Source organism: Nanorana parkeri, unplaced genomic scaffold (genome assembly GCF_000935625.1).
Source record: "Nanorana parkeri isolate BGI_ZX_2015 unplaced genomic scaffold, ASM93562v1 scaffold148, whole genome shotgun sequence".
NCBI classification, from domain to species: Eukaryota; Metazoa; Chordata; class Amphibia; order Anura; family Dicroglossidae; genus Nanorana; species Nanorana parkeri.
The window spans coordinates 308,759-335,235 of record NW_017306416.1 but is presented as its reverse complement, the minus strand read 5'-3'; the positions used below and the strand labels follow the sequence as shown (position 1 = coordinate 335,235).

The 26,477-nt window shown below is 39.4% G+C and overlaps 1 protein-coding gene across 1 annotated transcript in view; it reads right to left on the bottom strand.

Annotated features, from left to right (window-relative positions):
• The window catches only part of LRP1B (LDL receptor related protein 1B), a 1,026,358-nt gene that overhangs the window by 986,066 nt on the left and 13,815 nt on the right, over positions 1–26,477 (bottom strand). Inside the window, exon 2 of the mRNA XM_018554232.1 lies at positions 4,969–5,091. Coding sequence (XP_018409734.1) covers positions 4,969–5,091 — 123 coding nt within the window. The remainder of the gene's footprint in view (positions 1–4,968; positions 5,092–26,477) is intronic.

Below are 26,477 nucleotides of genomic sequence, written 5' to 3'. Positions count from 1 at the left end.
GAAGTGTATTATTGTGTTATAAGCTGCCCATACACCTTACAACCATCGCACAACACAATCGTTATGCAATGGTTGTAAGGTCAGTAAAATCTCATACGATCTGCCCATCTTGGACAGGCAGATCGTAGTTGCAATCATCGCAAGCCCTCCCCCAGTGTGGGCTTGCGGGCAGTGTGTGCTTGCGCACACCGGCCCGTGAGGCATTCATCTTCCGACCACACCACCAACCGGGTTTTCCAGCGTGCTTGGAAGACGAAAGTCGTACGACCTTACAGTACAAGTGGTCTCACGCTACCCATACACCTGCCCATTATCGTACAATCGCGGGATCACCCCGATTATCGTACGATAATTGGCAGGTGTATGGGCACATTTGGTGTATGTGTATATTAGGCCCCATTCACACCTACAGTATATTTCAGGTGTGATTAGAGATTCCTGTGTCAGGAACTTGCGTTTTCCTGCAGCAGGAATCCCTAATCTGCCGTTTAAAAGCGGCAACTATCATAAGATAAGAATTATCATAAGATTATTTAAGAGGGTGTGTTTAGGGGCGGAGTTAGGGCCTGGCAAGGTAAGGGTTAGGTGGGGCAACTGGTGGCTAGTAACTCTTAAGGCCTGGCTAGTAGCTCAGGACTTGAAATGTTGAGCCCTGTATGTATATATATATAGATATATATATATATATATCTATATATATATACATACATACACACACAAACACACTGTATGTATCTTGTTATTTTATCTTGTTATCCGGCATTTTATAAAATGAACACGCACACACAGGTCTATTCGCATATTCAATCTAATTAATAAGCACTTTCCTGGATACATCTTTTCAATTCAGCTCGACACTTCAGGAGGTATTAACACCTACTATAATGTATCATTAAACCCCTCAACTCACATCTCCACTGCTGAGTAGCAGGTTGTGAATGAAAAGAATATCAAACATCACTGTAAACATCTAAGCAGACAAATAAAACATACATGAATATCAAGAGCAGGGATCTCTTGAAAACAACGGTTAGCAGCCAGGAAGATCCCTCTCAGACAAAAGACCCCTGTTGGGCTCAGCAGGCTAATGGCGTCTAAAGGAGTCCATATGCCATAGGCCAAAACAGTTCTTATACTCATGTTGGTGTCTACAGAAGAGATGAATGTATGTGATCCAAAGTCTGAGCATAGATTGAATAGAAGGTTCAACATTCAAAAAACCTATAAAGCAATGGCTAAACATGAATGCTTGGCTTGACTAAGTGTATATGTTTATGTGAATAGAGGAAGGATGAGGAAAGGAAGGCAGACAGCTCCTAGGATTTGTTTATGACAAGAAAAGAACAGTAATTGGAAAGGACTTCAAACCTCTCTAAGTGTTCTACCATCCCAAAAAGTTTGACCAATCTACTACTACCAAAACATGAGGTTGAGGCATCACTAAGTTTACTTAGATAGACTAAAATAATGAAAAAAGTTCAAAGATGTAGAGTCATCATAACCACTGTTTCCTAAGCCTCTAGTAGAAGGAAGCGGCTAGGGAAGGTGATAACCAAAATTACTTTTCGGGCTGGTGGAGTGGCCCCAGGGTCCTTCAGATTGCCAGTATCTATTTCCCCAAAACTGCAGCACAACCATGACCCCATTGGCATCTTACAGGACACCATTTTTTCCTTAACCTCTATAGGGGAAGGAAACAGCTAGGCAATGTGAAAACCAAAATTACTTTCCATTAGGGTGGAGTGGTCTTGACAGGTAAGAGGAGCAGGTAAAGGGAGCCTGACCAACCCACCTGAGACCTTGCAAAGCCCACCATAGAGAGTCTATGCAGGGTCACTCTCAGATGGGCTCTGTGGGATCTCTGTTAGGCTCAGCAGGGTCATCTTACACAGCACACCATCATGCCTAAATGGCTCATAAACCGGCCCATGCATTAGTATATGTTTATTTTCAATATGAAGCTGAGCCTCTTGCTACCCCTATACAGCAGAACTCAGACTTGGATGGGGAGAAGCAGCACAAGAAGCCAATTAATTGTACTGCAGTGTTCATGTGTGAACAAGGAACATAATGATAGGAGCAGAGAGTAGAGTGGCAAAACAATGAGCTTATGGGGGTGATTTACTAACCTAAACACACGCACGCACGCACCAGGTGCGTGTGATTTTTACACAGCAAAACGTATTTATCAACCAAAAAGTCTCTAAAAGCATATTTCCACTACTGCCATATATGGAAAAATCATGCACATGATGGATATATAATGCTGCTTCACAGTTTAGACAAAAATAGTTAGCTCATGCATTTACATTCCTGCATTCATCAACGCAAGCAACACAACATAGAGCTAATTGACACAACATCACCTTGCAATTCATGCAAGGCTTTGCACAACACACCTGCTGGGTGTGTACACACTACAAAGGTGTTTAGATTCCACCCATAGATCATGCTGGGAGGGAACACACTACAGAGGTGTATACATGTTCATGGTGTGTTTATAAGGTTAGTAAATCAACCCCTATAAGTCTGCTGTTTCTCTCTTAACTGTCCAGTCATAGTCGGGGATGTGACAAGACCAGGACATGTTACTTACTGCAGCAGAGAAAAAAAATCAGGTATCTTGCCCTGCCAGATGGGACTGTGCTGTGTGTCAAGAATGTGTAAATCTCAGAACTGCATGAACAGATATACCAATTCTTTGGCAGCTAAATTAGCTTCCATATGTGCATTCTATAATTGTATTTAGCTGTTTGACTGGGGATTACCTTTAAGTGAACCTGTTGCCTTGCCATACAATTTCACATTAATCCTTAGCATTAGGCTAACAAGTAGCGCCAATGTACATGGTACCTTATTGACTTCTTGTGCTTGAGAACTGACTTACATCGTTTTATTAAGTGGACAAAATATGAGAATAACAGAAAAGATTCTCCAGTCTTTTATTAGGTCTACCTGATACTCTTTCACTAACTTTGGAGCCTTTTTCAAATAAAAGAGCCTTTAATGCCTCCCTACAACACTTTATAAATCCTCAATGCGCTTTGTTCTTGTCAGTCTTCTCTTTTATATGCGATGATTAACATGGTGACATTCAACGGGAAACATTCTCATTTTCCTCAGACACAAACTAGGGACATTAAAATTTAATAACATCTTCTTCTCTCTAGTCATTTGTGCTCAGTAATCTATTCAGTTACTGCTGTGTTCTCCAGCCGCTACTGCCACTTAAATGTGTATTGTTAAGCAAGGCTAAGAAAAGCTGTGTTTTCGCAACTCTGTCTCTCACATGCATGTCCTTTTCACTTTCCACTCTCTTCTTTTGCCAACAATGCATTTTTTTGCCTGCATTAATTTTCTTTTTTCAGACTTTTTTTTTCCCTTTTATGTCCCTTATCATACCTGCAAATAACACATTTTCTACCCATTCGTGGTTACACTTACTCCTTCACCGTATCAATGGAGGGAACAGACCTTAGCAAAAAAAAGTCACTGAATTGCACAACTGGGTCTTATAGGTTGAGGATGATGATCCTAATCACATTTAAATCGCATCTGGAAGCTTGTGAAGCACCAGTCTTGCAGCCTGATGTAAAAGAGTGGAATGTTTACAATACTCTACAGTAGGAATCCATGTAAAGGGCTCAGGGGAAGGAGAGCATGCACGATAGTCTATCCCTTCATTAGGCTCAAAAGATTATCTGAGGAGCTGAATAGTATCAATACCACAAGAGGAACTGATCATCATATTGTCCGTAGACACTAGGGGCAGTATGATTTACAGGCATGATCTTGATTGTCTTCTGGTCTCTCTTTTGACTGGTGTGTGTATAAACATGCATTGACAGAAGCCCAAGTTATCAACATGTATTATTTAAGTGGTCAATCATCATCCCGAAAAAACAAGGTTGTGACACTGATATATACACTGCATAGTAAGAGCCAGAAGCTCCCACTAATCCTGTAAGCTAAACATCTAATTATGGTAGTCAAAACATTTGACCCCTTTCCAGATGCTTCTCTATAAATAGCTGCAGAAACCAATACATTGTTCCTAGTGGACCCAGTAGTCCTCAACCCCATAAAGAGCCGGTCTTCACAACCTCCAAGTATACTTCAAGAACAACTGGATTCCAAATTGGTGCAAAACATCAGGGAGGTGAAGCGATGCATAACAGTCCTGCCCTTGCAATTGGTTTATACCAGGGGTGGGGAACCTCCGGCCCTACAGCTGTGGTACTACAAATCCCATGATGCATCTGTCTCTGGGAGTCATGCCTGTAGCTGTGAGAATCTTGCAATGCCTCATGGGATTTGTAGTTTCACCACAGCTGGAGGGCCGGAAGGTTCCCCATCTCTGGTTTATACCCACAACCTTGTTGCCATGTTCATGTATTTATACATGATTGGATTTCCAAGGAGTAGTATTTTTAATCAAATGTCTCTCTCAATCATAAAGTAGAATGTCCAAAAAAAGTACAGATCTTTCTGGGCACCAGTAGCACTGCAAGTACAGTACTCAAAAGCAAATCAAAATCCATTCCGAAAGGGTGATACAGCTAGTTATGGTATCCGCATTTGTTATTCTTCACATGTTTTAGCTAGATTCATATTTTAAATATGAGTTAAGGAATAACACAAAACTGCCTAGCTTAAAGAACAAAGTCACTGTATCTGCGGCCAAGCAAAAGTTTTTAGATCCTTTTTTAAAGGCAAAGCCTTGATACCTAACAGAGAGCCTAATAAACGCTTCCTACAGGAGGGCTACACTCTTCATAACATTAGCCATTAGTGTTCCGAACCAGACAGCAGGGAGACAGCACAAAACATTAAACACCAAAGAAATCAATTTTGTGCAACATTCCAAGATACGCCATCACTGTCACTGCAGTCTCTGTCCATTTCAGTAAAAAAAAATCCACAATATCCAGGCGCTCATCTACACAGTAGAAAAACATGGTCACTTACAATGTTCAGGTGACTCGTCTGAATTGTCCGGGCAGTCTTGTTCTCCATCACATAGCCAGCTCTGTGACACACATGTGACATTATCGTGACACACGAACTCGCCTGGGTCACACAGTTGTTGCTCTGAAAGTAAAAAAAGAAAAAATTAAGAAACATTTTAATTAGAAAAGTCAACTAGTAAGGCATGTACGATGGTGGAGAGACATAAAAAAACAATACAATCTGATTTTCAGTGCAAAGCACTGTTCTAATTTAGTCAACTGTCAACAATCAGTAATATAAATAATTCCATCAATTAAAATGCAGGATGCAAGGGTGTAACAATAGCCACAGCATACAAGGCAACTGCTATGGGATCCCTACGCTGTTTGGCTACGTATCTATTTAGGTAGAAATAGCAGTTGTCGCATAATGTATATATAGTTTGGAAACCCTTCATATGACTACTCTGAAAGCAATTAGTATTCTGTATCACTAGAGGAATTATCTTGAGAATAATGAAGAATTAGAGAGTTGGGGGGCCCTCAATGGTTTTGCTATGGGTCCCCATCACTCATAGTTACAGCCCTGGCAGGATGTTTAAAAAATCAAAAATATACAAAGGGCGATGGGTGGTTATTTATAAACAAAAAACAGTTTGAATGATTTTGGTAACAAAGGTGCTGTTGTAGTTGTTTTATATAGCCGTATATATGTAACCATTTAACACTGTTACTTATTATTGTCATAATTGGATCTCAGTTAGCAAAATGCAAGCTCAACAGCCAACACTCTTACAAACAATGTGCTCCCATATTACATCACACTGATTTAAAGCCACTGCATACAAGGTACTATTTCCTGAAAGACTGTTTCCAAGGCTGTCTCGTGCCCCAATGCTTTATGTGACTTTCTCTGACCTGGAGCAAGCACATTGCTTGGGAATTAGATATAAGACAGAATCTCTGAATAGCATATTTGTTCCAACCAAGAGCAGAAGCCACCAGATTCCTGCTATTACCTCTATTAGTCAAATAGGTTTTTAGTGCTACCCTCTGATTTATTTTCAGTTTCCTACAGGGGTCTGAGTTTGCTTGAATTCATGGGTAAGCACTGCCAACTGCCACCACTTCTCCAATGAGAACGTTCTTCCTAGCCACTAAGGCAGTTTCATTGAGCTGATGGATGGCAGCTGGCAAGTCTTGGCCTTAAAGACTCTTTAAGAGTTCTTTTTTTTAATAATAATGGAAGTAACACTAAGTGGTCTATGTATAGTCTTTTTATTTTAAACAAAGTTCACCCAAGATTCAATTGAAAAATGTGTGAATCTTGGTTGACACTGTGTGACTCTTCTGTGAAAACATTTATACATACACTCTTTAGTTTATAATAATTAAGAATTAATTAAATATATGAATAAAATATTAATTATTATAATTATTGTAATTGTGCAGTTAGTCACATTCAACTGGACTTGATATGTAATGTTGAACACTTTTTGCAGCTTCTCCAAGTGTTTGGCTTGGAGAAGCTACCAAAGCATTACAGAACAAGCCAGGTTGAATGTAACGAGCTACTACTAGCTTTACCATGACCTGCATAAATGTGAACTTTACTAGACAATTATTTACTAGACAGTTAATGCAGCTCAGCACTGAAGAGAAAGCTACTGTATTGTTTCTGCTTGGGCCAGAAACATTTTTAACTAGTTCTATACATTGTAGGCAAAAAAAGCCTAAACATACACAGATTACAATCCTGAAATCCAAGCACCAAATTTACTATTTTACACTTTTCATTGTGCTGCAGACCATACAACTGGGAATATAATAAATATGGGGCGAATAAACATCAAATTACTGTGGATTATTATTGAAATGTGTTGAGTGTGTCCAACTTTGACAAATCCCCCAAGACCCAGATCTGGTTTTTTTTGTCGTCCCTGTGTGTGTTGTAAAGTAGCCACTGCTCCAAGCTCACTCCTGTGATAAACTAAAATCTCAGGTTTAGGTAACTTAATTTGTAATGAGATTGTTGTCTATCACGGGAGTGAGCTTGGAGCGGTGGCTACTAAACAACACACATAGGGACCATGGAAAACAAAAGTAGCCACCCTCCAGAAGGAAGCACAATGTCAGCAGTAATTCAGAGATGATTTGAGGACCTACAGCCGAGTGAAAACACAAATAAGATACATTTTTGATAATAGTTAAAGTGACATTAAACGGTCAGATTTTTTAACATAAAACAATAATGTGTGCCTTACTGTAATCCATGGTTGTTTCCCTTCTCTTTGCTGCTCTTCCTTTTAAATCTGTATCTGTTCTCATGCTGGGCAGAACTTCTGTTTTGCAGCAGACTGCCTTGTCTCTGGAATGGATACATGGTGTCTGTGTGTAGGTTTGCAACCTGAGCCAGCACTACAGGAAGAGGCACTCAGCTGCAAAGGGAAGTTCTCCCCCAGCATGAGAAGACATGAGGATTTAAAAGGAAGAGCAGCAAAGAGAAGGGAAACTACCATGTATTACAGTAAGGCACAAATTACAGTATTGATTTATGTTAAAAAATGTGAGGGTTTAATGTCACTTTAAGCTACGTGAATGCATTTTTAGGATTAACTCCTGAGTTTAATGTCACTTTGAGGTCAATGTCACACTGGTGATTCTGCCACAAGAACCAAAGTGCAGCTGCCCCTCCACTGAATTTTTCTTTCTGTTTATAAATCTATGAATTTAGCCAGTGAAGGACCTACAAAAGAGGCAACGGTTAATGGACTATTAGCAATAGTTGATGGAACTCCTAGTGTGACGTGGACCTTACTTGCAAGGAGCAAAGACAAACACATAGACTGCTCCTGTGTGGCAAAGAAATTAAAGAAATAAAGTTAAATAAAAAAAAAATCAATTGTAATCATTCTAATCTCCATGCCATAGCATACCCAGTCTTGTGAAGGAGTTAAAACAATGCTCAGCATGAAACAGAAAAAAATACAACCTTTCTCTTTCTACTTTTTACTTAACAAGTTACTGCAAAGAGTCTCTAAGTTGTGTGAATGAAGTCAAGGCACAATGACCTTTAATTTAATTTTTGTAATTTTCTTAACAAGAGTAAGAGGTTTGACATGACCGAAAAGGCCCTTGAACTAAATAAAGACCCCTCTTTAAGGAAACTATATATTTGGCTGAATATATATTTTTTTCATGATTTTTGCTCCTCCTAGCTCAGTAAAAAATATAATAAAGCCATTGAAAGAAAATATACTTTAAAATAAATTTCAAGGTCATTATTTAATATAGAAATCATAACCCGCAGCCCAAGTATAAAATACTGAGCTCATAGAATTTGCGATGGGAATTGAGAGTGTAGTGTTCCTCAAAATGGGGTTTTGTGAGGTGACGGATGGAGTGATGTCGAGTGAAAGGATCACAAATGTTCAACTAAACCCTCGTAAAACTACCAAATAGAAAATTATTTTCAGGATTTAAAGTGGCCTTGTGTTGCCAAAATATAGAAGCTGTATCCACAAATCTCTTTTATTGTGCCCTAAGAGGAGACCATTGGAACTGAAACCTTTGAATGATACAAAGTAACTACAATAGCAAGTGTGTATCAGGTGGATGGAGAAAGGCAAAAGTCATGCTTAAAGGGAATTAAACTGTATTTAAAAGGGCAACTGAACTTTCAGTTTAAATCAGCTAAATAGTATTCTGCCTAATGGCTCCAGGAAACGGCCGTAAGGATAGTTCCCGGTTTTGCACCCATTACTGCAACGGCCACAATCTGCCGACTGTATCCCCCCCCCCTACTTTCTTCATACCTTCTTCCCCATAAACAGGATTGAAGATTGAATGCTTACACTTATGGTTATTTTGGTACCTGTTGTAATCCCAGACACGGGCTCACAGTATTGCTGTGTTTGTTTGTTTGTTTGTTTGTATGTATGAATACATACCTTTGTACCCTTTATAAAACTGAATAAAACTTATTTGAAACAAAAAAAATCAGCTAAATAGAAACAAAGCATGTTAAAACAAAAAGGTGTTCAAAGTTTTACAGTATTTTAGAAAGCAGCCACAGCCTAAGTAGAAAAGCCTATCCCATGCCAGCATGCTGTTGGAAAATACTTTTTATCTCTGTGTGGAAGCAGTAGTTTTTCTCCAGAGGTCAAACACACCCCTTGCTGAGTCAGACCTATTGTATTGTACTGCAATCAGCAAGTTTCATGCTTCCTGCTGATAGGAGAGCAGTAGTTCTGTCTCAGCTTTGGGCATGTCAGACCTCTGCAGAGGTGTACAGAACTGACAACTAAACTGCAGAGATTCCCACCAAGAGACATGGACAAATGTCAATGTGCTTCAACTGTTCACATTTAAGGTAAACTGAAATACCAGCTATATGTGAACTAAACTTTAATGCTGTACACCAGCCACAGACTTTTTTTTTACAAATTAGTAAGGGGAAAAATAAGTTACCTCTTGTAGTGGGTGTTAAATGATTCACTACAGTTACATTTCCGCCCCTCCTCCCGGAGGAGCATGTGCATGGAGGAGGGGAGATCCTGTTGCATAGCTACCCCTCTTCTCTCCTCGGCCATTCACAGAAGCAAGCTTGGAGTGGTGGCTACTTTACAAAACACACACAGGGACCATAGGCAACAAAAGTAGCCACCCTCTAAAAGGAAGGACAAGGCCAGCACCAATGCAAAGATCATTTAAGGATCTACAGCCAAGTGACGCACAAATAAGCTACAGTATTGTTAATAGTTAAGGTACTTGAATGCATTTTTAAGACTTAACTCCTGAGTTTAGTGACACTTTAAGGTTTACATTTATCTGAACTTCCTTCTTTGGTTGTTCTCTATAAAGGCAATGATGTTATCATAGTGTGGGTTGCTGGTCCGTAATCCCCTGCACCCTCCTTTGGTACATAAAAGCATAAAGTCAGCAGCGATCAATGGGCAGCCTGTGCAGCAGTATGTGAGCCAAGAGGTAAATTGAACCCTTTTCAGACAATCAAACAAGCAGAAGGGTTTACCCGGTAGAAAATCAGAACTCAGCAGCAAACATCTGTTAGCTGCAGATTGGCCCTATCCAGATCAAGTCTTTGATTATACCTGGTTTGCTACAATCCAAAAAAACACCTATATGTTTATATTGCATTATGCAAATTACTGTATATGTGGAAATCTTATATTATAACAATAGTATACTTTTTTAATACCGCAAAAAAAATAAAATAAGCGTTCAGTCCCATATTTTTGGATCTCTTTACAGTTGAATTGCACGTTGGATTTCCAGGTCAGGATCAGCTGCCATAAACCTGACTCAGATTATGCATTGCAAACAATAAACATTGCTGAATCGGCACAGACCCTCTGTGCGGCTCTCCCCGGTGCCAAAACCTACATGTGTGGGCTTATTGTTTGGGTGGCTCGAGGAAGCTTAGGAACAAGAAAAAAAAAAAGCTGAATAAATTGACTTTCACCCACGGGAGAAATGAACTCAGAAGCTTACAACAGCAAATTCAGCTGAGTTTTCTAAACCACCCTGTGCTGTTTCCAAGCTGAATATTCAATGTCAGAATGTAATCGCAATCTGGAGATGGGGTTATCAGGGGTACCTTAGAAGAAGTGACTAGGACTGAACAATACAATCAGCTGAACAGCATGAGAAGATTAAACATATCAATATGGACCAGGGGATAAAACACGGGTCCCAATAGCGATTGATGCTGCCTGCGCTTTCCACTAACAGCCACAGACAGGGCAAAAAGCAATAATAGGCAGCTGACAGTCATCGATTGCATATAAAAAGTGAGATTTCATACAGGAGTTAATGGTACAGTACAGTCACACATGAACATTCTGCATTTAAACTCACTTAAAGGGTCACTCTACCCAAATGTTTATATTTTTAATAGAATTTAAAAAGTGACACTAAACTTAAATCTTAAAAACGCATTCAAGTACCTTAACTGTTAAGAAAAATGTATCGTATTTGTGTATCACTCGGCTGTAGATCCTCCAATTATCTCTGAATTGGTCCTTCTGGAGGGGGGCTACTTTTGTTCCCCATGGTCCCAGTGTGTATTGTAAAGTAGCCAGCACTCCAAGCTGTGCTGTTTTTCTGTTGTACTGTTTTTTCTGGGTCTATATGCATGATGTGACCATTACTAGGGTCTCTTACTCACTCTGTTGGAATTTGTATTTATTGTTTATTATGAAGAATGCAAATAGTAACCAGGAAGACAAATATGGCAACCGCACAAATGAATGTGTAACTGGCTTACAAAGTCAAGTGTACATGGAAGGGCTTTCCACAATACAAACACAAAAAATCCCAGCACATGTACCAGCTACCATGTACCTGAAAAAAAAAGCTTACACTGTCTCACAACTTGCATTAAAAACAGAGGTTTTAGTTGCACAACTTCTGCAATGCAAGCCGCACTGCCTTGTCAAGGCCCCTCTGTGTAGTGTGGTCCTAACTCTAATCTAGGAGAGTCTTCATCATGAACCATATATAGCAATGTGCAAATGCAGTGCAGGCATGGCTGGAAGTAGACCACTCCTTCCTAAAGGCACAGGGAAACACCAGAAGCCTATCACATCACAATGACAGCTGAAGCTCCCACTGAAGCCCCCCAGTGATGTGTGCTGAAAACAAGTACTACATGCACTACTTTTTTTGCTGTGTTGCAACTGTAAAAAAAAATGATAAACAGAGCAATGCGCTGAAATCAGCACCACTTCTATAATGGCACACACCAGTGGCTGTGCAGTTGTGTGCACTGCTGGTGTGTACATACCCTAAACATATTGTATCTACTGATGGCATAAGTGGATAATATTTGAGTCACAGCTGCTCTAATAGTTTTTATGCAACCCACCATTGTATTCAAAAACTCATTTTCTTTCCTACATTCTAAACAAAGGCGCATTTAACCAGCAGCAGAAAAAGGTGCCCCTTGTAATTATCCACAGACAAATTAATATTACTTGAATTGAGTCATGATTGCTACCAATTTTTTTATTGCAGGGAAATGTTCAGAGTTAAATGAGAGTAATGAAATGTATTTATTACAGAAAAAAGGGCAAGTGTTTTAGAACAGTTTAACGTTCAACACTCTTTCAGCAAATACTTTATGTGCTTACAACTAGATGCTGATGTATTTAAAGGGAAAGGATTGTGCCAATTCAGTAGGAGTTCATATAGCACTAATACATAAATGTCAAATAGTTTTTTTAAAGCATTTTTAAAAAGTTGTGTCATATTCATGGAGGCAATATATTTCAATATAGGCACATTTACAGACACTAATGGGCAGAGAGTGCGGCATGCCAGACAGCACAATTAGAGCAATCTGAATTAATATGTACATGCAGATGTTCAATATTGTCATGCAGAGAGCCAGGAGAGGTCCTGTCTGGGGTTTATGTGTCACCCAGATTCCTCTCTTACACCTTCCGGAACATCTAGTAAGCCTCAGGTTTTACACCTTGCCTCAATGTCAATTTAGCGCAGGTGAGACAAACAGACATGGCTCTGGAGCCTGGGGAGCATACAGTCTGAATCTGCTAGAGCACAAGGTTGGTTACTGTGATTTTGTCAAGCCTGACAAACAATAGCTTTGTACGGGTTGATAGTCAGGACTATCTTTTGTGTAGTTAGTGCCGGGACATGGCTAGGATTTTGTTTTTTGAATTGTTGACTTAATTTGAGCACTGTATATAGCCTGTGTAAATGCACCACTGTTGAAAGAAAGGTCAGTGGACTGGTCTCTGTGCCTCACAAGATTGCTCACCCCAGTGAGAAATTGCTGAGTTAAGGGCGGGGCACGGTAGGGGTCAGGTGGGGCGACTGGTGGCGAGTAACTCTTAAGGCCTGGCTAGTAGCTCAGGACTTGAAATTTTGAGCCCTGTATATACATATACATATACATACATACATACATACATATATAAAATCCCGGTAGCCACAACACTCTATTTGTAAGATTTTTGCCCGGGTGTTTTATTGTCAACATTTCTCTGATGCTTTATATATTATGTATTTCAGTATACCTTTCATTTAATCCCATTATATTTTTGTTTCTAATTTCAAATTTTGTGCTAAGTTAACTGTTGAAATGCCACATAAGGCTCAAAGATTGCATCCATGTCTATACTTAGATTGAATGGACAGCAAACATTGGGTTAACAGTTTCTTTATAAAGGAGGAAGACAAAGGGGTTGATTTACTAACCTTATAAACACACCACGAACATGTATACACCTCTGTAGTGTGTTCCCTCCCAGCATGATCTATGGGTGGAATCTAAACACCTTTGTAGTGTGTACACGCCCAGCAGGTGTGTTGTGCAAAGCCTTGCATGAATTGCAAGGTGATGTTGTGTAAATTAGCTCTATGTTGTGTTGCTTGCGTTGATGAATGCAGGAATGTAAATGCATGAGCTAACCATTTTTGTCTAAACTGTGAAGCAGCATTATATATGCATCATGTGCATGATTATTCTATATATGCCATTAGTGGAAATATGCTTTTAGAGACTTTTTGGTTGATAAATACCTTTTGCTGTGTAAAAATCACACTCACCTAGTGCGTGCGTGTGTTTAGGTTAGTAAATCACCCCCAAAGTCTCCAGCACCTCTATTCTAGAGAAAGAGGAGCATCTCTCTACTCAAAACACGTAGAGTGACAGGAGGAGAGTCCTGTAACAACATCCCGCATGTACAGCTTCCTCTGAGATCCGTTGTCCCGCTGGCCACAAGCGAGCCTCATCTTATTATTGGATCTTGATACCACTGAGGCCATTCCGACTAAAAGCTTCATATGGACACCTTACATACTTGTTGACTCTGCGTTACTGAGCCATGAGGAGCAATTTTGGGGAATCCATGACCAGTGTCATGTAAACACTCCTGAGTTTATTTTCAAATAGTGAATACATTGTTGGGAATACTTCAAACTTGTCCGGCTGCCAAATCAGCTGCTGACAAGCCTGACGTATTCCTATCACAACTTAGTACAACTTTTGAGCTGCATGGATTGTAGACCACATACATAATTACTCTCATTAAGCGCTGATTAATGGTGTGTGTTTTGGACCCATGAAATGTGTTGGTGACTTTTACATGAATACCTCCCGACCTTAATGGAATAAAGTTATATCTGAACTATTTTGAATGATGTGGCACTTCAATTCCAACATCTACTGTGATGCAATAAATGGACCTTGCATTTTAGCTTTAAGCTGACCATACACAATACAGTTTGATTGCACAATCTCCAGCACTCATATGCAACAAATAATAAAAAAAAGTAAAACCTGACTTATATTTTGTTTAAAAATTGTAGTTGTCTATTATAGACAGTGCTTTAAATACTAAATGTCATCCAGAAGGGGTTTATATTAACTTTAAGGGTTTAACTGACTCTTTAGTTTGAGGCAGAAGGGTTGTACACACAAGCAAATATGATTTATTCCCCATTTTCCTGCAAACCAGAATACTGCAACACAATCAACTCTAATTTTTCAGATTTTCAAACAGTACACCAGTTGCCATGATATTTCATCAGCATTTTAATTGCATTTTTGCTGTCAAACCTCTTCAATGAGCTAAAGTGTGATTTTCAGTTTGCAATTAAAATTTCATATTAAAGAGCAAGCCTGTGGTTCCGAGTCAGCCATGCTGATCTGCAAAGAATGATTTTGCTTAAGAAAACAAAGAATAATTAGCATTTTCTGTTTGTAAGAAGGAAAGGGCTTAGGCCATATTGTCTGCATTAATAAATCCTCATCACAAATGACATTCTGTACCTTTCGGGGTTTCAGTTCAAACACAGGTCTGCCTTTGGATCATATTGTACACTTTCCCAACAGCAAAGAAGCCAGGGCAAGACAAACCTTTTACTCTGTTACAGGACTATTGTATCTTTCTTGGAAGAAGCTGAAAAAAGTCAATGGGAGAGGCTGTATAATGGTTTTTGCACATATGTTCCTTTATTATGTATTATGATCAGAATTTAAAATACTAATGTTTCATTGGACCGCTTTTAGTTTGCTAAGCTTTTGCATTGTCTCGCTAAGCTTTTGTAATGTCGCAACATTTATTTCTGGCCAGAGTTGCATAAATATTTCCCCAAGATATTGTAGTGATGATGGGAGAGTCGGATCACTGCGTAAAGTCTTCTCCAGCACATCCCAAAGATTCTCAATGGGGTTAAGGTCTGGATTCTGTGGTGGCGAATCCATGTGTGAAAATTATGTCTCATGCTCCCTGAACCTCTCTTTCACAATCTGAGCCATATGGCATTATCATTTTGTAATATGCCTGTGCCATCAGAGAAGAAAAAAATCCATTGATGGAAAAACCTGGCCATTTAGTATGCTCAGGTAGGCAGCTGACCTTTTTGGACACATGCCATCCAATGGAAGGTCCTTACCAATTTGCTTAGCTAAATCCAGGTGGTGACTTTTTTTGTGGACAGACACAATTATTGAAAGCTCTTTGTTACATTTGTTCGATAGATGCAAAAAAATGCCTATTGATCCTGCCAGAAATCTTGTCAGCTGATAACTTTCTGTGCTCTCTGCTTGCGCTGACTGTTATCATTTATCATTGTTCCCAGTTCTCTATGTGGACTACAGGACACCTCACCATGTTATAAAGAAGTGGAGAGGGGAAGGTTCTATAGATGCATCCTAAGGTGATAATGCTGTTCATCCATACATGCAGTACAATATGTGAATAAAATATTTTTTACTACAATTGTTTTCAAGTAAAAAGAGCATTGCATTACAAACCTACAGCAGGTGATGAGGAATCTCTCTGGCACAAGAGTACAGAGACAAGCAAAACACTTTGTACAGTATACAATTAAGACCATGTATAGTACATGTCAACATCAATAGCCCTCAATAGAATATAACAGTTTCAAGAAGTTATGTTCCAATTATGGCCTTCTCAATGTTATGTAAATATGGTGATTTTAATGCACCTTCTAAAATTATATACCACACTGCAGAGGGTGCTCTTCATCCCATCAGTCTCAGAAATTCATGCTCTGCGTCTTCCTATCCTAAGTTCAGCCTTAGCTGCTGGCAGTCTGCCCAATGTGAAAAGAGAGAAACACTTGTTATTATTCATCAGCAACTGCACAGAAACTAAGCTACACTTCCAGCTGACCTGTGGGAATCCATTATATTCTGTTCAAAGTATATCCAGATGGCTCCTGCTACAAGCACAATGTGGGGACACCCCAAAAGTTGATAGGAAGGTTTTTCTGGAATGCAATGAATACTTTTTTTTTTTTAAAGCAGGAGGCCCTTTGAAACATTTGAGTTGTCACAGTCCTCACAAATGTATAATTTAAATTAATGGATCACATTATATAATTTGGTATAGGCTGTGCAGCAAACAGGTTACATGTAAAGTCCCATTTTGGATTGTTGGGAGGTATGTTGCACTAATGACTGACAATTTGTACCGTATTTTCCATTTAAAATGTATGAAAATTGCATTATAAGCAGCTACCCTGTTAAGCTTCAGAATTTGGGATTTATATTGCAATTCCATTCTTACCCTTAACTTAATGGAAACCCATTGAGACATGAAAATGTTGCTACCACTACCATGTGTGTGATTATATGAGAAGAAATACACAAGAAAGTGGTATGTTTTACATTTTTCAGTATTAAAGTGACACTACATTCAGGAGTTAAACCTTAAAAATACATTCAAGTACATTAACTATTGACAAAAATGTATCTTATTTGTGTGCCACTCAGCTGTAGATCCTCAAATCATCTCTGAATTGGTGCTGACACTGTCCTTCCTTCTGGAGGGTGGCTACTTTTGTTCCCCATAGTCCCTGTGTGTGTTGTAAAGTAGTCATCGCTCCAAGCTCGCTCCCCGGGATGGACTACAATCTCATATTTAGTTTATTAATTTGTATTGAGATTGTAGTCCATCAAGGGAGTGAGCTTGGAGCGTTGACTACTTTACAACACACACAGGGACTATGGGGAACAAAAGCAGCCACCCCCCAGAAGGAAGGACAGTGTCAGCACCAATTCAGAGATGATTTGAGGATCTACAGCCGAGTGATACACAAATAAGATACATTTTTGTTAATAGTTAAGGTAATTGAATGCATTTTTAAGGTTTAACTCCTGAGTTTAGTGTCACTTTGATTCATTGATACAGATGCTTAATTTATGTGTCTTAACACTGACTTTTGGGAATACTGTGCACCTGATACATGACCAACAAACAGAGTTTAAAAAAATTGCATCATATTTATTACATTGTGGATGCTACTGAGCCTGGTAAGAAGTATCTGTTTAATTTGGGAAGCTGAAGATCTCTGACTTGTAAATTCTATTAACTGTATTATTATGATTAGAGATAGAGACTGTGAGCAGCTTGCCAGGAGCTGCGTACAACACACTGTTTAGGATGACTCACTGTCGGCAAAGATCACTTACGCATCTCATTAGAGTACCTAACTATTCACCTGTAAAGGTCTGGCACAGAGTTAATAGGGAATGCTGCTTGCAAACATCTGCATGTGCAGAAAATGCAACCAAAAAATAATAAAAACAATTAAATGAGAAGCAAAATATTTCTTATTTCTTATGCAAATGCAACTAAAAAAAGAGAAACAACATTTTTTTTCTCATACTTAATATATTACTTAATATTCTAAATATTTCTTATTAGGAAAATTGGCTTTTGGGTGTCATTGTGCAGTTGAGTTGGAGACAACTGAATGAAGAGATGAGGCTATGAAGATTGCATGAGCTGTAAATCAGGCTGAAAACGTTGATGTACAAAGACTAAAGGCTTAACTAAAGCATTGGTGCCCAACCTGCAGCCCTTTGGTGCTTGCAGTGTGGCCCTTGGACCTCAATAGTCAGCATTAGGAGTGTTAAATTCTAAAAGGGCTTCAACAGTAGTAATCTCTAGCAGTCTAATGTAATCGGCCCCCAGTCTCTTACCTACAGCACCCATCCAGTCTCCAACCACACTGCTAGCATAGCTATAATCTCTGACAATTTCTGCTAGTAAGGCTGCAGTCTCTGACAGACCTCTGGTGAACTATGTAAACAAAATATTTTGTGCAGCCCTTTGGTGACTCCAAGGGCTGCAATGGAGGGTTCCCATACCTTGTAAGTTGACAGCCACAGATCTAAAGACAAAACTCTATTTTTTTAGTTTCATTATGTCTATCAGCTGAACTGAACAGTCATCAGCATTACAGGGAAAGAGGGAAATCTTCCAAAATGGACATCTGTTATGGTGACATCTAAGAGAAGTTTCCTCTCAATCTGGAGAGACTCTCTTCAAAGAGAGGTGAAGGGGCCGCCCTTTCCTTTAGATAAGATAAAGGCAGCAAAGAAAAAATAAATGAAGGGGTTTTATCCTTAGTTCAAATACAAGCCAGGACACTAGTTTGCATGTCCTTCCTGTGTTTTTGTGGGGTTCCTTCCACACTCCAAAAGACATGTTGGTATGTTAACTGGCTCAAGTGAGCATGCACAAAATGGTTGCCTCACCTCCTAAGCACTTTGAGTTCCGAGAGATAAAAGCATTATAGAAATACATATTTAATCCTACTCTATAAAAAGATGATATTCTGTCAAAACAGACTTGCATAATTTTTATGACACAAGGCACCAAAATACATGGTACTGTGTTACTGTGCATTGCGGTGTTCTGCAACATAGGTGAGTTGTTAAAGTGCATTGGGGTGCCATTCAGAATGAATGGAACCACATAACACCAGGAAGGGTTAACGTACCACAAAAGTGTAATTGAGCCCTATTAGTTAAGAGTGTTGCCCTCAACACTATTAAAGCACATTTATTATTGTAAATATTATAAGTACCAGCAGCTGTATTTTTTTATCAGTTTCTTTTACAGCAGACCGCGTGCTGGTCAAGGAGAAGGCCAGTATAAACCATTTGACTCTATCATATTGCACAGGGCTGGCAATCTAACACTTCATGCTTGCATTCAAGAGGAGATAATGGAATAACGATCTTATCTGTGTGATTATAACCTGTTATTGTCCAATAACCAGGCAAGGTGCGTGACCATTCTCTTATTGCCTAAAGTAACACTAAACTCAGGAGTTAAATATGAAAAATGCATTCAAATACCCTAATTATTAACAAAAATATATCTTAAATAAATAAAGTACACTGTGTAAGTTTAAAAACAAATCATTGATAAATACTTTGGAATAAAATAATTATGGCGTGATTGCACACAGGTATTTATCAATGATTAGTTTTTAAACTAATACAGTGCACTTGATTTACCGTATTTCGCGCTCTATAATGCACTCCGGACGATAGGACGCAGGGCTTCTGTGACAGAAAATCTGTGACAGAAATTCTGTGACATAAGCTGCGTTAGTGACCTCTGAGACAGGTGGCGCTGTCTCAGTAATCACACAGAGCAGACGAAGAACGACGTTCTTCATCTGCTCAAGGGGCTCTATGGTGAGCTCCTCCGCCAGAGGAGCGAGGGTCCCCGAAAACCACGGCGGGGCGGACACAATTGCCGCCGCCACCGCCGCTTGATTTCATAAAAGTGATCTAATTAGACAGTGGCTCCCACTGTACATTCAGCTCTGCTTGTCAGGGGCAGGGCTGAATGTACAAAAAACTACTCGCCCAGCACCGGAAACTGCATGTGCCGGGCGTCAGGCGATAGGTATTCGCTCCATAAGGTGCAGGCACATTTTTCTCCTCCTACGGTATTTATTTAGTGCTTTACACTAGAGTACAGCAGCACTAATAGCTTTCTTTTGTTTTCCATAGTGCAAATGTTTATGTATTAAAAATGTATCTTAGTTGTGTATCATTCGGCTGTAGATCCTCAAATCTACTTTGGAGCGGTGGGTGCTTTGGTTCCCCATGGTCCATGTGTGCGTTGTAAAGTAGTCACCACTCCGAACTCGCTCCCGTGATAGACTATAACTTCAATAAGATAAAAATGGGCAAACTAAATGTGAGATTGTAGTCTGTCACGGGAGCGAGCTTGATGCAGTCCCTTGTAATCTTTTACTGAGCCTGAATGATATAGTTGGAGCCAACTGAATATGTGATGGGGAAAAATCACAATGAAACAGTTTAATGGGCAATGTATATTTGTTTGATCTGGATTCATTATTGAAAAAAAGAAGTTTCAGAGTTGAATACTAGTTTAAAGGCAGTTTACATTATTATTGTTATTATTATTATTATACAGGATTTATATAGTGCCAACAGTACATTATATGCATTTGAGCTGTTAACTTTGCTGTGTTTGTCTAAAGCAAAATAATGTCTACGTAAAGCCATGTCAGGTATATGACCAAGCTCAAGGACACATCTGTAAATTAACTATTATAAAAATTAAAACAATACAACTAAGCAAACAAAAAAACTGCAATACATTTAAAATACATTTATATTAAATTAATATTCTCTGATGCACACAGGAAATACATAAATCCTAATATGATGTAAAAAAGCCTAGACGCTGCTTATTGTGTAGGTGTCCAATCTGTCTCTGCTTGCAAATGAATGCCTAGCGTTCGCTTGTCCATTTAATCCGCTCAATCCCCTGTACACTGATGTCCTCATTACAGTTCAGATTCATCATATTCCACTAGGGTACACTGGACTCACAGTTCAATTTAGCACAATTTATAATGATGAAACAGACCCACATGTTCCGCTGTCCTGGCAGCACAAGAATTGTCTATATGGGCTTATTTTCAGGGGAAATGATTATCTTCCTGATAATCTTTTTTATGTTGTTTTTCGGGATGATATCCGGTGAATTTCCCTAAGGGAACGGAAGTATTTGATATGGAAGCAGAATGTGGAGGAAGATGATTGCTCAGTAAGTATACACAACTTAAGTCATATTTAAAGCCAAGAACAAAAATGTAATATATTGCAGCTAAAATGCCCTTAAATATGGCAAATGCATTTGTTTTCATTTTTTAGGGCCTCCCCCTAAGGTGACAACACCCCATGTCTGGCCAAAATGTGACAAAGCTGACTTAGCTCACTTACCATGATATATCTATGGAGTGTTGTCAGGACATGGGATGTGTTAGGAACTACAGGGGATAGAAAATACTAACTCAATGCAGCAAGAGCAGAACACATGTTTGTAGAACCACAGGTGCCAGCAGACCCACCAGAACAGCAAAAAAGCCAGGCTCTCGATTGGTGGCTCTGATAAAGGGGGCGTGCCCCTGAAACGTGTCAGCCGTAAGCAGGGGTGTAACTAGAAATCACAGGGCCCCATAGCAAAATTTTGTATTTCGTGGTCACCGGGCCCCGCCTGCGCTTCCGTCCCCGGGCCCCGCCGCGTCTTCCATCGACTGGCTGTCACAGACACAGCTCCACATTAGCTGTGAGGGGAAATCAGTGATCTTCACACCTGCTGCTGAGCTGTGTCAGTGACAGCCAGCACCCATACATGCCATAGTGACTCAGGTGGCCCACACGGCATCAGAGGGATGCCCTGGCTGGGCCCCCCCTGTGCCTGGGCCCTATAACGGCGACCTGAGTCACTATGGCGATTGTTACGTCACTGGCCATAAGCACAGAAGTCTAACCTATGCCAGCTAGCAGATCGGCGTCTTCTGTGTTGGATATTTGAATACAGGACACTTCCTATACTGGATTTAAGGACTACATGTGCTTTTTACTGCACTTCTTTTGAGTATGTTTTTATTATTTGTCAATTGAATTAATGACTATTCTGCACATGTCTGGGTGCACTGTGTTTTTGTTGTAGACAGGGTATAGAAAATCTGCAGATCTTTATCTGAAAATATGCCTTTATTTACATTTTAGCCTCATGTCAAAAAGCAAAGTCAAAATAGCAAGATATCGACCTGTTAGGACTACAGGACCCTTCCCCTCCTCTTAGCCATAACTGGTTGGGGTTGTTTGGTAGTTTGCAGAGAAAACTGGAAACAATGCTAACAAAGTCAGCACAGGCAGGAAGTACAGGAAGTTTTAGGATTTCTAGAGGATCAGCGGGTATTTTTTGCACCAATGGAATAAATATAACAAAACGCTTGCAAAGGCGTTTTTAAAGTGACCCCAAACTCAGCAATTAAATCTTAAAAATGCATTCAAATACCTTACCTATTAACAAACATGTATCTAATTTGTGTATCACTCGACTGTAGATCATCCACTCATCTCTGAATTGGTGCTGACACTGTCCTTCCTTCTGGAGGGTGGCTACTTTTGTTCCACATGGTCCCTGCGTGTGTTGTAAAGTAGTCACCGCTCCATGCTCACTCCCGTGCGGGCAAGCTCGCCCCCGTGATGGACTACAAACTGAATACAAATTAATAAACTAAACATGAGATTGTAGTCCATTTATGTTTTGTATGTCTTCAGTTATGCTTTAAACTACCAAATGCTTTTAGAAGCAGGAAATACAGCAGGACATTCTCATCAACAAAACCCTTTAGAAAGTATTAGAGGTCAGATTATGGGTCATTTTCAGGTTTACTGATCACAAATATTAACTTTGGGTAGACTGACCCTTTATTAAATCCTCTTTTACATTATCCAGTTTGTGATAGCCATTTTGCTATCTACTGTACCGTTGCCTTTTTATTTCAGACTGCATTATCACACTACCTTTACTCTCGGATAGAAAACATTTCACATTACCATTTTGTGTTTTTATTAACCAAACCATCACAAACAGATCTAATCGGATGCAAGACAAAGTATTTCATTGCTATTGTTTCACTGTATACTCTCCACAACGATGCTCGGCCTCTGTGAGGTTTGATATAGTGGATAGCCCGGCAAATTCTGCAAAGCACAGTTGTCCTGATATAGTTATTAGTTTGGCTGCAAGTCAGAACATGAAACCAGGGAATGGACAATATCCAAAAGGACAAAGCGCAAGGCAGACAAACTTGGACAGCGCGGCACACTCATAGAATGCTATCGCGTGAAACACATTTACCTGCCTAGAAATTGTCAGGAGTTTGCATTGGAATAAAGAGAATTTTAATAAAATGTTGGCGTATATTCCTCAAACTAAACACAAACATTATGAATAATGAAACCATGCCCGTAGGCCAAAGACCATATTAAGATCTGTAGTGCGTGATTGTCTGTGCCCAGAAACAGGCAGTGCCTGTAACGAGGGAGACAGTTGGCAACACATCACCCAGAATGCATCTCAGCATAAGTCTTAAGATAAACAATGATGGCCTTGCTCCACTGCTCTCATCCAGCCTGTCCCAGTGCATTGTGCATTCAAATGTTGATTTGTAAAGTGAAACTAGAAGCTTTCCTTCCGTATTAGATGTCACAAGCATTTCCCCATCTCAGGATGTGTCACTCGCTAGCACTGATACAATCTACAAATGAATCTTAGCTAGAAGGCAAGATTATTAATATACCCAACTGTTGGATTTGTATCTATACAATATATTCCTTAGGAAGTGGATAGTGATGTGGTTTTCAGTTAAACAGTTAATTGTACTCTGCCTAAAAGTCTTAAAGAGAACTCTTAAATACAAAACAGGTTCCATCATAAATGTGCAGTACAAACTAAAAGCATTTTCAGTTGCTTTTGGCCTTTGGAAGCAGCCTTTAAAAAAGACAAATGTTCCATAAAAGGTTGAAGCATGTAGCAGTAAAATATGCCCTTTTGTATGTCCTTTGCAACCTTTTTATGAATGAACAAGCTGTTTCAATGGCACATATCCGCAAATGCAAATGACAGAATCAGGTGACTGTGCACAAAAAGTGAATATGTAGTCTCCATAACTAAACATTTTGAATTCTTTATGAATTTGGGCAACTTGCCCATTCACAAAATGCCTTGTATTTTTCTCAAAATAACCATGGTAGCATTGATCCTGAACCTCATCCCCAGGGGCAACTTCTTTGTGCCTATCGAAGGGATGGAGTTAAAGCTGCTACCTTGCTTAGGGACCCATTCTGCCTTAATTGGTCTCAGTTTGAGATGCGTGTGCAGCGAGAACAGGCTTTCTGCTTAGTACTTAATTTTTTCATCCAGACAATGTTGTAATGCACTGATTTCAACATATGAAGCCAGAGAGAAATGTCCCACTCGCCCTCTGCTGGCTCCTTTTTTGTCTCTCACATACGGGAAGTTGCACAGTGCAGGCTTTAGGAAATACTATACCAGTAATGACATGTGGAGCTGCATATGGAGATGCCTGCAGTGGATTATAGAAAACTACAAGCTCACTGGTTGCTATCACTAGTTCCCTGACATTACTTTTTAAAGTGAACTAATGTTTTCTCCATAAAGGGCAACACAGCAGGATTATTTAAATGCCACCCTATTCAGTGGCATATATTCACTTTCCCTGTGTTCCCACATTGCTCTGTTCATCTTCCTGGTATGGAAAGCACCAAAGTGCCCAATCACAATCAGGGCTGTCTCTATAAATAGGTAGGCTAAGGGTGTTGTCTCAGGTGGCATTTCATTGGGTCACGTGGGGGCTGTGCCTGTCGACCGCATTCTTGCCAGAGCGTCCTAGGTTGCTAAGAGCTCTTAGCAACCTGTGATGCTTTGGCGGGCCTCCTGCCCAGCTCCTGGCAACCAAAGATGTCAGTGAGCTTGGCGGGATGCCGGACAGAGCCGTAACCAAAGGTACCGTATAACCCCCCCCTCGCTCCAGGTAACATGCACCACCACCAACACCCCCACCCCCCCAGTGTCAGACAACAAAAAGTGTACGGACACCCCTGATCACAATACATCTTTGACAAAAAACTTGATAGATTGCTCACTAGGCATTATATAACCTTGCAGACAGCACACATTTTTTTTTCCATTACAACAAAAAACTTTCTTTTGCCCACTGTTAAATCGATGTCTTATTTACTTTTCTTTTGCTGCTCTGTATAAATTTGGTAACCGAACCAACTAGGCAACTTTAATTTGTGACTCTGTCCAAAAACAACCCCTCCAACGACTATTTTTCAGCCACAAATTATCCCAGTGCAGCCTTGTCTTGAATTATTTAGACTCTTATATTAAAATCAGCAATAAACATCTCACAGAATAGGTAGGATAAATAATATATCAGAGTGGTGCATACAATCATATAATATGACATATTTCAGCTGAAAATAGATTGCTTGTATGTAATTTTCTTCTTGTCTTTTATTTCATTAGTAAAAACAGATCTGGAACCAAAAAGGTCTGTTTGCGGAGGGTGCGTAGCTCAAACGTGATTGAGCCCACTCACTACAGTTTGAAAGGAATTAAAAAACTTGTTTAAAAAAAAAAAAAGCTCTTAAATAGACAAGAAAAATAGAAATGTAACATGAAATCTTATTAACAGCACCAGGAAACATAAACAGCAAGAAGCAGTTTAATATACTGCATCTTGCTAAGCCATCGGATGTGTGATATTTAATCTGTGGGGGGTGCCGAGTTATCTGTATGCGTGTCAGACCTCATTCCGCATGTAGCTTAAAGGTGTATACAGAAAAAGTTGCACTAAATGCTTTCATGTAGTTGCATTGGAAATCATCAGTAAATCCAAAATGAAAGGGATACTAAACTCGGGAGTAAAATCTTCAGATACTGGAATTGAAGAGCAGCTCCAGACAGCAAGCATTGATGCTATCCAGGAAATACCTCGGAAGGACTAAGGTCAGAAAGTCTTCTTGATTTACTTTAATCTGAGTTTTCTGTAATCGCTTGCAAAGATGAGAGAATACTGGAAAATCGTCTCTGTCAGTGACTTAAAGGAGCGGAATCCGGAATATGTTCTGCTTAGCAAGCAATAAAGTGAACAGGTAAAAAGGGTTGGAAGGATCACATTTTAGTTTACTTGCCTGGCAGGGGGACTTTCTCAGAAGCAGGGAGACCATCCTGCAAGAGAACACCAGCTCCTTTTATAGCGGGTGAGCTCCAGTGAGATCCAATGAGTATCCTACTGCTAATAGGCAATGCATTGAGAACCCCAGACACCTGTAGTGTAGCTGGCCTATTATCTCCTTATATCTCCTAGTATATTATCTCCTTACATCTTTTCACGACGACAACTGTGTTCTCTGTTTACACCTGAATGACATTTGATAAGATATATTTTTATTTTAGTGGTAGCCCCACTGCAAGGGTTAATAAAAAAAAATCCTTGAGTTCTTCTTTAATGGCAGCATCAATGAAGAATGCAATTCTGTCATGACTGGAATCAGCAAACTCAAAGGTATGTTGTACATACTTGCACATTTTGGCATGAACTATTGCTGCCCTCTGTTAATACTAGAATTTTTCACTTTGTCGCTTGCATAGCCAAATTATAATGTCCAATTTCTTCATATGACTTTAATTTTTTTTCTTTTGTTATTTATTATTTTTTATGTTTACAATCACTTTTTTATTTTTAAATGTGTATTTGTTTTACTTTTTAAAATTTGTATTTATATTATTGTTTTACTTTTTTAATTTGATATATATATTTTATATTTTATTATTTTTTATTATTTTG